Here is a 12,464-nt window from a genome sequence, read left to right on the forward strand (position 1 = left end):
CAAGCAGAGGAAGCAGGAGGTTGGGGTGGCTGTGGGGGTGTGTGTGTGTGTATGTGTGTGTGCTGAGAGAGAGAGAGAGAGAGAGAGAGAGAGAGAGAGAAAGAGAGAGAGAGAGAGAGAGAGAGAGAGAGAGAGAGAGGAGAGAGAGAGGAGAGAGAGAGAGTTGGGGGTTTATTTGTAGGGGAACAACAAGCAGTAGTGTTTCCAAATTCCCAACAGATACTTATTTATAGGAGGCAGAAACAAGAAAACTGCCAGGAGTTCTCAAAATCTTAAGTTCTTAAAATACTTCCAATCTTCATATTCTTTACTATTTGAAGCATTTGTTTCAAAAATAATTTAGAAGTGTTTACAAGAACTGTAGCCTATGGAAAATATTCAAAAACGAGAAAACACAGAGAACATTATTGGGTAACATTTGAATAATGTAATATACAAATCTCCAAACGAGGTTAACAACACTTTACAGAATCATGGTTTGGAAATTGCCAATTTAAAGTGTTATTTTGAATCAAAACTTGTTATTTCTTGGAACACCACTCATAGAATTTGTATAAAGTATACAATGATAGAATTGATAAATCGATTGTCGAGTGTGAGAGCAAGAAGAACTAAGGATGACTTTAAGGATTTTGGTCTGAGCCTGGCAGGATGGAGTTACCATTTACTGAGATGGATTAGAGGGTGGTGATGCCGGAGGGGACTGTGGAGGGTTGTTTTCTGACATGTGAAATTTGAGATGCTTTTTACATCTAAGTTGAGATGTCTGTAAGTGGAGATGTCAAATAGGTAAGAGCGCGAGGTTCAGGGGAGAAGTCTGGACTGGATATAGAAATGCAGGATTTAGGAGCATACGGATGGTGTTTACGGACAGGTTTTTATACCCAGCACTACCCTAGATTGTGGCTGTGTTTGAGTAACTCACTTAATCTTTGTCTATTTGCTCTGCTGAAAAACACTTAAAGAACACGTCCTACCCACCTAAAACAATGAGGATAAAGGTGGCATCTATGTGAAAGTGTCTTGTAAACTGTAAAGCGCTATTCAGACTGGAAAAAAAGCAGATAGTTCATGGTACTGGAGATGAAGAAAATCAGTTTGGGCACTCAACGAAATAGCCTTCATGTACTGAGACTTAGGGAAACCACAAATAGTAATTATTACCCTTTTTGGACTGGAGCTCAATTTGTGCACAACGAATATTTTTAATTTATATGGCATACAAAATTTACCAAGAATTTCACATGATCTTTTTGAGCTGCACAACAATCTTGTGAGGACGGAAATATCATTTCCATTTCAAGGAGGAGGACCTGCAGGGCACCGTATTACTAATGAGGGGCAAAGCCATACAAGCATTCAGATATCCTCGTTCCGAGTTCAACCTAAATATGAACAAACCATTCCCCACCCACGCCATCCTCCCGGAACACGAAAGAGACAATTGGTAGGTCCCAGCTCCCGGTGATCCACCAATTCCTCGCGACCCCTGGCCCCCACGTCGCAATTCTGGATGGTACAGCCCCTTTTTCCTATCGCGAGACTGGAAGGGCACGGCTTCTGGTTGCCAGGGGAACAGCGTTCTCAGAAGCCGGAGTGCTTTGGATCCGCAGCTCCCTCCACCTCCAGAGTAGCTGTGGTGGCGGGAAAAACCTCTCCCTTTTGGGGGGCAGTGGGTGACACGGCGAGTGTCAGCAGTGCGTTTCCGATCCGTCAATGCTCTGACAACTGGTGACTAGCTCCCAAGGTTTCCGCCGGTAAGCTGAGGAACCGCACAGAGTAGAGCAGAGCGCGATAGCCGCGCGACAAGCCAATGACAGGGCAGGGCGGAGTCGTGTCAAGCTGCAGGGCCCGGAGACTGGCTGTTAGAAAGAGGAGGCAGGGCCAATGAGAGGGCGGGAGCGGCACTCGGGGGCGGGCTCAGCGGGGGCTGGGCCAGGCCAGACCCGGGAGCTCGTCTAACGTCCTAGAATTTATATTAAAAATCAATTACCAGCCATTTAAAATAGACCATAAATGGCAAAGGATGCAAATAGGCATTTCACGGAAAAAAAAAAAATAAATAAAATGTGGCCTGTAAAGATTCGACTAGAGGCTGAACTTCTGTCGTAATTAAATGTAAATCACACTCCAGACGCCTTTTCACACTTACCACATTAACAAAGATGAAAAAGCTTTGATGTTAACCAAGTTGACCGCAGTCCAGTGTGGGGAACCCGACACTTGCATCTCATCGTACGTTGTTGGTCGTAATGTAATTTGGTACGATCTTTTTGGGGACAGTTTGGCAGATTACCAGAACTTGAAATACAAGTGTTCTTTGACCCAGCAATTCTAATTTATCTCCTGGGTATGTAAACATAACTAAACAAAGATTTGCAAAAGCAGTTAACTTAAAATTGAGGTATACTTTACATGTTAAAATTCACCCTTTTAATGTGCAGTTCTATGAGCTTTGACAAATGCTTACCATTATACAATGACCTCCACAATCAAGATGCAGAACAATTTCATCATTTCCTTAAAATCCCCTTGTACCTTTTTGTAGTTAACCCCCCTCTCCACCCCCAGTCCTGGCAACCACAAATCAGTCTTCTGTTCCTGTAGTTTTGTCTATTCCAGAATATCATATAATTGGAAGCAAACACTATGGAGCCTTTTAAATCTGGCTACTTTCAATTTAGCATAATGTATCTGAGATTTATCCAGGTTTTGTATCAGTTGTTTGTTCTCTTATATTTCTGAGTAGTAGTCCATATGGATGAACCGTAGTTTGCTTAGCCATTCCCTAGTTGAGGGACATTTGGATTGTTTCCAGTTTTTGGCAGTTATTAATGAAGCTACTATAATCATTCATATACAGGTTTTTGGGTGAATTTAAGTTTTCGTTTCTTGGGTAAATATCTAAGAATGAGATTGTGGAGTCATATGGGAAGTGTCTATTTAACTTTATAAGAAACTACCAAGCAGTTTGTAACATGGCTGCTCCATTGTGCATTCTCACAGGCAATATGTGAAAGTTCTAGTTGTTCCACAACTTTGTCAGCACTTGATATTGTTAGTTTTTTTTAAAAAAATTATTTTTCACCATTTGAATATGTAGTTGTATCTCATTGTGGTTTTAATTCACATTGGTGACTAATGATGTTGAACGTCTCGTACTGGTTTGCTATCCATACATCTTTGGCGATATGTCTGTTTAAATCTTTTGTTTTCTTATTATTGAGTCTTCATACTCTTTATGTATTCTGGATACAAGTCCTTTGTCAAGTATGTGTTTTACAAATATTTTCTTCTAATATTTAGGCCTTGTTTTCCTTAACAATGTCTTTTGAAGAATGAAAGTTTTAAAGTTTGATGCATTTCAATTTATCAACATTTCATTTTATGCATCATGCTTTTGCTGTATCTAAAAATTCTTTGCCTAGCCCACAATCACACATATTTTATAGAAATATTATAGTTTTATTTTTAGATCTGTGATTTATTTTGAGTAAACTTTTATATTGCTTTTATTAGCAAGTACTCCATATTCAACCTAAATGGGACGATTTTAAAAAAGCTACATTTTGCAATGGAAAACTATACCATTGTTTGAAAGCATGAAGTTTATCTGCAAAATATATTAAGTGTGAAAAAGCAAGTTGCAAAGCACCGTGGCATTTGTTTGTATTTGTATTGGGGAGGAGTAGGTAGGTATAAAAGATAGAAAGTTTGCATATGGCTAAAAAAATAAGACCCACAAAAATCTATTAACAGTGGTTTTTGGGGTGAGGGGAATTTTGGTTTTAAAACCTTTTATATTCTGTGTAATTTGATTTTTTCCTCTTTCATGGACAAGTATTCCTTACATAATAAACACATATGTAAAGTGAAAAATCTACTATAAAATAACTTTTAGATGTTAAAGCCATGAAAATAAATGTAATGCCACTTTTTTCTTTAGGTTGGGTAATCATCAATACTAAACCAAGGAGGATTCATCTTCTTTAGTTCTTCCATTCATCCCAAAATATGAAATTACAGCAGCTATGTGTCCCCATTTTGATTTTAAATCATCCATGATGGTTGCATTTTTCACAAGCCTATATGAAAAAGTTTGATTTTGTTTGAAATGAATGTTATCAAAAGTTGGTATGTATTAGCAGTTATTTGTTACACTTTAGAATCTGGTCATATTTCTTTCTATTTAATGGAATAGCATGAAGTAAATAATATTCTATTTTTGAAGTATCTTTAGTGTAATAAAATGCTCATCATGTAATGTTAAGTGAGAAATATTTGGGTCCAATTTGTTGAAGAGACATAGAGCAAAAATGGAAAAGAAATGTGCCAACAATGTTTAGCTGAGAGTGGAGAATATTGAGTGATTTTTATTTATTTTTGAATACACTTTAATGTATTCTAGAAAATTTTCCATAATAAATAAATTCGTTAGTTTCAAATTCAAGATATACTTAATAGAAAACTAGAACTACAGATAAGCGAAAAGTAAAAAATGATGCAAGAACATGCATGAATGCGGCAATCCAGAACCCACCTCTGTTACTTCTTTGATTGGTGATCATCTTTCAGCCTTCTTTATGTATATTTCTTTAATTAGAGAAATTAGACCTGTTTTTTCTTTAGAAGATACTGACAATTTATCTTTCTTTCTTTTCTTCTTTCTTCCCTGCCTGCTTCCCTCTGTCCCTCCTTTCCTTCCTTTCTTCCTTTTTTGGTATGTGAATCCCTTGTTTATGCCCTTAGCTAGTTTTTTTAATTGGAATATTTCTTTTTCTTATTGATTGGTAAGAGCTCTTTAAATATGTAAATTTGTTAACCTTTTGTGAATCATCTATGTTGCATATATTTTTCTGTTCTCAGGTGTATTTTAATTTGTAGTTTTTTTTTTTTTTGGTTTGACACTCGAGCATTAAATGTTACGTAATCAAATATATTTGTCACTTCCTTTTTGATTATGCTCTTGGTGTCATGCTTAGTAAATAACTAATCTCATTATTATGTAAATTATATTTATGTTCCCTTCCAATCCTCTGGAGAATTCGTATTTTACATTTATTTATTATTCTTAAAATTAGATTTTATCTTTGTTAAAGTAATTAGTCAAAAATGTCAAACTGTGCTATAACATTTACAATGGAGAAAAAAAAGAAGCAATCCCTAGTCTTATTTTCTAGGGGCAACCATCTGAACTTGTAAGTATTATGCTTATTTAACTATTGTTTGGGCTTATCAATTTTTGGAGATTCTCTTTGATTTTATATTATGACATAAAATTTCTCCTCCCCACTTACACTCTGTATCATTAAGGCACAGTATTTGGTTAAATCAACATTTAGTGCTATGTAATTGTAAGTATTTTATTATCATTTGATTGCTTTTTGGTACAATGCTTTATTTTTCTTGTAGAATTTCTATGTGGCTATTGACATTCCTTCTCAAACATTTAAATACATCTATAAGATCCTGATTTTAATGCCCTTTATCCATGCTTTTTTCTATATGGCCAAATTCATAAGATTGTCGGTTATATCCCCACTCATTAATAAATAATAATACTCACTGCCCACTCATTAATAATAAATTAAATAATATTTAATAATATTTAAATAATATTTAATAATCCCCACTCATTAATAATAAATTAAATAATATTTAATTTATTATTTTCAGGAACAAACATAGCAGAACAGATATATTTCTAAAACAAAATGAAAAATCCCTGGAAACTTTTACCTGATCCATGTCACTGATGGGCTCCCTGGGCCTCTCCCTTTACTGACATGTATTCTACTGGCTCTGGACATGCTTCCATCTCAGTACTCCCTCTGTAAGCTGCAGTAAGTCTCCTCTGACAAGCTGCTTAGGGCATTTACAAGATATTTGGCCTTTTGGTGACTTGTGCTTTTTGATTGTGATGTGTTGGGCCAGGGTGATCAGTCATCCCACAGTAATAATGTCAGTGCCTTCCTGAGTGAGCCTAAACCCTTTTGCAGAGTTTAAATAGTGTTGAGATCAATGCTTTTTTCATTGCTGAGATGGAAAAAGTTGACCTAGTGGTCCCTTAAGCATCAGCTTTGGCACAAAGACTGGTTGGGGCCAAATTATATTATCCCTCTGTGTGCCTTGGAGGAGCATCCGGTTGTTTATATTTGTGCTTCTGCCTGTGTCCAAAACATCCCTAGATTCTCCCTATGCTATTCAAACAAAAAGAAAGAAAGATGAGTGAGTCATTTTGTAGGGTAAGAAAAGGATGTTGTTATACTTGCTGAGCTGGAGGCAATTGCCTTTCTTTATTCTGTTATGAGAGAAGTAGTTTAATTCATAGTTGATAGGAATTTAGGAAAGGATTTGGTGGATGATATCCATTCACATATGAAGCTAAGTATTGAGAAGGCAAAATCTGGAATTCTCCCTATTCCATTTTCCTCAGCATGCATGATACCCCCACGTTACTGAACAAATCTGGAATGGTCCTGATGAAGGGAACAGTTTAGAAGGAGCAATGTGTCTTCAGTGCCCAAGTTCTTCCACTAGTTTAAACCACCCTGCATAATATTTCCTGCTTCAGAAAGCAGCACTGGGAATAGAGGAGCCAGAGTGGCAAAAGGCCTGTGGACAGTGTCACATGAAAAAGAATTGAAATGATTGGTGATGTGTATGCAGATAATGAACGTCTTTCCCTTAGTAGAGAAAGTAGTTTTTGTTCTCAGTTGTTTCAGAGGGCAGAAATAGAATGGCAGGTTTTAGAAGGGGAGGATTGACAGAAAAAGAGCAGTGACCTGGAGATAGTTGCTCCTTGAAAATGTGGCACCAGGGAGGAGTGGAAAAACTAGGCTGAAGGTTGAGCTAGAATGAGGAATGCTGGAATAAGGCAGGCAATATTGTAACAAGGCCTTAGCCAATCACTATGACAAAGCAAGAATCCTGGTTGAGAGGTGCAATGCTCCAAGACTGTCTTCTCAGTCAAAGGACGCATTCCAAGTTTCTCTTGGAGGTATAGGAAGCCATCCAGATGGCATTCACTCTTTTTTAGCCACTTTCAGAACTAACACCCTAGGCAGCATGTTTTCCACCTAAATAATGATTTACTAAGATTTAATGATCCACAAACAGATGTCTTTTGATGAAATTAAGGTAGTGTGACTTTGGTAGCAACCTAGTCCTTATGACAAAGGCTCTGAATTAATTGGATATTAGCACTAATGAAACATTTAAATACACAAGTCATAACTTGCTTTAAAATTTTTTGCTTGCTTGTTTCAGGGTATCAATGGATATTATAAAGGGAAACTTAGATGGAATTTCAAAACCAGCCTCAAGTTCAAAAACACGTCCTGGGAGCAGAGGTTCAAATGCTTCTTTGGAGGTGCTCTCACCAGAGCCATCATCGTTCAAGGTACTTTGCTGTTTAGAAATGATTTAAACTCCTCGCGACCTTTAGCAATTGATAAACTAAAGTTGTTTTTGATATTCCATTTTAAGGTTCTTTTCTAGAGGGTGCGTTCAGGGAGCACTCACAGAGTTCTTGGATTTTACTTTAGAACGTTTAATATGAACTACTTTTTCCTTCTTTACCTCCTTTCCCTCTTTCTTTTTTCCTCCCCTTACTTTGGAGTGGGGCTTATTTGTTCATAGTTGTGTTTTGTTAATACTCATGTGTTAACTATTTTTTTCCCTAAGAAAGCTTTGTATTGCAACATCTGCTATGCCACCATCGACTCTCTAAAAACATTCAGTAATTTAAAAAAATACAGTTTGGGTAAAGAGCACATAGTATATGTTTTGCAGGAACATTATCTGGCCATGACTTCCTTTTCTTTAGTAATCTTTTTCTTTTCTTAAATATCTAAACTTGATCTTTTTTAAAGAATCGATTTTTTTTGTCTATGATATGGAGCAATTTATTTGTTTTAGAATTATGACAAAAATTTGAACCTCATGATGGAAAAAAACTGCAAGTTTATAAATCCATTCTCATTAATTTTTTTGATTTATGTACTAGACTCTGCATTGTGAAACTTTTAGAGTTTTTGTCTGTTAGGAAATAAAAAGCACTCTAGGCATTTTCAGCAGAAAGGGATCGAATATGAGAAATCCACTTCTTCAAAATCAGTGGAAAGCCAGCAGGAGAGGAAATCACGAGAGGATTTCCCTTGGATTATTGGTTCCCAGGTCATGCTGCCATAGATGAAATTCAGAGATAAGAAAGCTGTTGGTGTTGCTGCTTCTGACACTGCCACTAGTCCCTCAGAACCACAAAACTGGTGACTAGATATGCAGAGATGACAGTTTTGAATATATATATTGCCAGCTTCCTATCAGGAGTGCAGGAAGATGGCTTCTGCCTCGCTTCTTGTTAAATCTTGTGCAGCTGCATCTAACTGGATGATCCTAACATGCATCCTGAACCCTAGCTGCAGGTGACTTTGTAAAATATAGATTCTAGCTTAACTCTGTTTTGTTTCATCTAACCCTGCATTATTACTGTACCGTGTGTTAACTCTTGTAGCTTTGTTATAATTCTTGATGTCTGATAGGACACCTTATTCTTTTCTAGGACTTAGCTATTTTGGCTTTCTATTTTAGATCACTTTTTCAAGTCTTGTGATAAATACTGTTGGGGTTTTGACTGAAATTGCTTTGAATTTATAGCTTAATTTGGAAAGAATTTCTAACTTTATGATATTAAATCTTTCCATCTATTACCATTGTATCTTGTTGACTTTTTTGTTTCTAATTTAATAATTTTACATACTGCAAAATTCACTGTTTTTCTGGTGTATAGTTCCGAGTTTGGCAAAGGTGAAGAGTGATACCATCATCAGATATAGAACAGTTCCATCATCCCTCAAAAATTGCCTCCTTCTACTCCTTTGTAAAAAATCTCCCCTACTCTTAATCCCTGGAAACTCTTGATATGTTTTCTATCCCTATAGATGTTCCGTTTTCCAGAAGGTCATTTAAATGGAATTGAAAAGTATATAGATTTTGAACCTGGCTTTTGTCTATTGGTACAATGTATTTGAGACTCATCCATGTTGTTGCATGTATCAATATTTCACTCCTTTTTATTGCTGAATAGTATTCCATTGTATGGGTGTACCGCAGTTTGTTTTCATTCTCCAGCTGAGGAACATTTGGGTTGTTTGCAAGTTTTGGTGATTATGAATAAAACCTCTATAAATATTTGCATACTGTATGTTTTTTTGGGGGGTTGTGTAAAATAGGTTTTTATTTCTCTTAGGTAAATACCTAGAGTGGGTTTGGTGGGTTGTATGGTAAGTGTGTGTGTGTGTGTGTGTGTGTATAGTGTGTATATATATATGTAGTGTGTATATATATTTATATATATATAGTGTGTATGTATATATATATATTTTTTCCCCTCTTAATTCCCCCATTTCCACACCCTTACCTACGAATGTTGCCGTCTCCCCTTAAGAACTGGATCTCTGGGAGAACGTGTCTCCTCCCACGTGCTCGCGGCGTGCACCTACGGCCCGGCGCACCGAGGTCCATGGCTCCACCTGGGGCATGAACCCAGGACCTTCTGTGTGTAAAGCAGATGTGCCTACTACTACATTATGGAGCTACCCCCAGAGTATATGCTTATCTATAAGAAACTGTCAGGTTGTTTTCTGTTCTCACCAGAATTATATGAGAGTTCCAGCTGCTTTGCATCCTCACCAGCAATTGATGTTGTCGATGTTTTTAAAAAGCCATTCTAATAGGTATATAATAGTAGCTCACTGCGATTTTAACTTGCATTTCTTTGGTGACTAATAATATTGAATATGTTTTCATGTGCTTATATACTTTTTTGGAAAGTTTATGTTAAAATATTATGTCTAACTTTTTTTGGTGTTTGTTTTCTTATTGTTGACTTTTAAGAGTTCTTTACATATTTTAGATAGAGTCTTTTGTCAGATATATGATTTGCAAATATTTTTTTCCCAATCTATAGTTTGACTTTTCATTCTTTTAACTGTGTCTTTGGAAGAATGTTTTTTTACTTTTGTTAAGTGCAATTTATCAATTTTTTTTCTTTTGAAGATTGTGTTTTTTTGTTGAATCTAAGAACTCTGTTAACCCAAGGTCTCAAAGATTTTTTCCTGTTTTTTTTTTTTTTTCCCCTGAAAGTTTTATAGTTTCATGTTTTATATTTGGGTGCTTGTGGCCTCTCTTGTTATCAGTGAGAAAGCTTTTATATATCCCAATATTCATTCCAGTATGGATTGTTTAGTTTAGATATTTTTTTCCCGATTACTTTAATGGTTTTCTCTTTGTATCTACTATTACACACCTAGTATGGATGTATTTAATTTGTCTTTCTGGAGACTAGTACTTCTTCAATGTAAAAATCTGTGTGTTTCATTTATTTTGAAAAATTCTCAGCCATTGTGTTTTCACATTTCAAGTGTTATCTACATTTTTTTCTATTTCATCATCTTGGAAGTCATATTCAATGTCCATTGAACCTTTCTCTTCTATCCTTCATGTCTCTTATCTTCTTTTTAATATTTTCTATGCATTTATTTCTCTGTGTTTCATGCTGGGGAATTTTTAACATATATTTTCTATTTTTTGAATTATTTCTTTTACTATGTCAAATCTGCTCTTTAATCCATCTATCGAATTTTTAAATTTAGTAATATATTTTTAATTTCTGGAAGCTATTTTTAGTTTATTTTTAATCCAGCTGTTCTTTACAGTATCTTAATCTCATAGGTATTTTTTTTTGATTTTTTAAAACACCAATTAAAATATTTCTATGATTATCTTTGTCAGCATTTTAACATCTCAGGTTCTTTGGTTTATTGTGATTCTTGCTTATTGTGGGTCCTATGTTCATGGCTTTTGAACTTTTGGAATGTAAGTTTTAATTTTGGGAATTTTATGGAGCCTAATTTGAAACTATGTTTACCAGAGCGAGTTTCTGTTTACTTCTGCCAGATGCCTCAGAGATATCACTGGCATGAATCAATCTCTCTCTCTCTCTCTCTCTCTCTCTCTCTCTCTCTCTCGCTTGCTAATTTTTCAGCTTTAAGCACCCCAGAACTCATGAATAATATAAATTGGAGCCTAAACCCACATGAAGCATGAATCTGTGGTTGCAAATTCTCAGGAAAGGTTTTTCCCACTTGTAACCTGGACATGTCCTTTATTCTTACCCTGTGCTTTTGGCTAGATGTGTTTTCCTAGTCTATGCTCTCACTGTGGATGCACCTCTTTGAGGGATCTAGCTTTATGGAGCAGGAGAGGTAAGGTTCCTTTCCATCTCCTTGTCTTGCATGAGTCCACGGCCTACTCTCCTACCCCTGCATGGGTTAAAAAAAGCCTGTAGCTTTCTGATGCCAGCACATCCTCCTTAGCATCTCTTTGTTGCTTCTACCCCCATCCTTAAATAGAGCAGTTGCTGTAAGGATTTTACAAGCCTCTTGTTCTAGTTTGTCATTTCCCTTTAATTTCTGTCCACTGGCAATTTCCCTAACGTTCTTGTGTGTTTCTAAGTAGATGGTAGTTTTTAGTTTATTCAGTTTTCCATAGCACTCAAACTGGAATATAAAAACAATTTCAGATTCTTTAGTCCCAAGCATAGGGATTATATAAACCTAAACTCTGGAGTCATTGGTTCAGAATTAGGGCTCTGCTGACCACATTTTATGTGATCTTGAGCAAATTATTTTGACTCTCTGTGCCAGCTTCCTCATCTGTCCAAATAATTAATAATACTATCCATCTCATATGCATGTTTTTAGGATAAAACGAGACAAAATTTTTAAAGTTCTTAGAACAGTGACTGGCATCTAGTAAGTATTTAGCACATCTTAGCTATTGGTCTCAATTCTTTAGCTCAATTGGTCAGTCCTTCCTATATTATTCACAGCATTCAGCATAAAGTCTGGCACACAGTAAGTATTCACAAAATATGTGTTCAATAAATTTAGAATAAAGATTTTCTAAATCTTTATTATAGAGGTAGGATAATATGCAAAGACCTGACAAAATTTAGATATAGAATTAATATTTTAGTATTTCTGCATATATATTCCTAAGTGATGACTTTTTTAAAGCAGCAATTTCACAATATTGGCACACAGGTTTCAATGCATAGATTAATATTACTTTGTTCAAGGTTTATTTATTTAAAAGAAAAATATCAGCAATCACTTCAGGTGAGATTTTATTTGAACCCACTAAACTATAGGTCAAACTCTAGCATATTTATTAGTCGATAGGGACTTTGATATTTATATCAAAAGCAAAGCCTCTTAAAAATCGTGACTTATATTAATCAAATTCATGGAAAATAAGTAAGGTTTGTCTTAGGCTGGGGAAAAAAGCCACAGATATACTTCATGCTTACTGCTGATTGCAAATGATTCAATGTCTATAAAGCTTTATATATTGTCTGAATAATAAATCCTGGAATTTTGATTAGTTTTAATGATCAAATT

At 35.7% G+C, this 12,464-nt stretch overlaps 1 protein-coding gene across 3 annotated transcripts in view; it reads left to right on the top strand.

Annotated features, from left to right (window-relative positions):
• The first annotated feature begins 1,538 nt into the window (after positions 1 to 1,538).
• Positions 1,539 to 12,464, top strand: part of FSIP1 (fibrous sheath interacting protein 1) — a 160,856-nt gene continuing 149,930 nt past the window's right edge. For 2 of the 3 annotated variants that reach the window (XM_039843928.1, XM_039843927.1), the window contains exons 1-2: positions 3,953 to 4,134; positions 7,270 to 7,402. In XM_039843928.1, coding sequence (XP_039699862.1) covers positions 4,115 to 4,134; positions 7,270 to 7,402 — 153 coding nt within the window. In that variant the 5' untranslated portion in view covers positions 3,953 to 4,114. Of the gene's footprint in view, positions 1,758 to 3,952; positions 4,135 to 7,269; positions 7,403 to 12,464 lie in introns of those variants that run through there. The other variant, XM_039843929.1, reaches the window with a different exon arrangement.

This window comes from Pteropus medius, unplaced genomic scaffold (genome assembly GCF_902729225.1).
Source record: "Pteropus medius unplaced genomic scaffold, Ma_sr-lr_union100, whole genome shotgun sequence".
In the NCBI taxonomy this organism is placed as follows: domain Eukaryota; kingdom Metazoa; phylum Chordata; class Mammalia; order Chiroptera; family Pteropodidae; genus Pteropus; species Pteropus medius.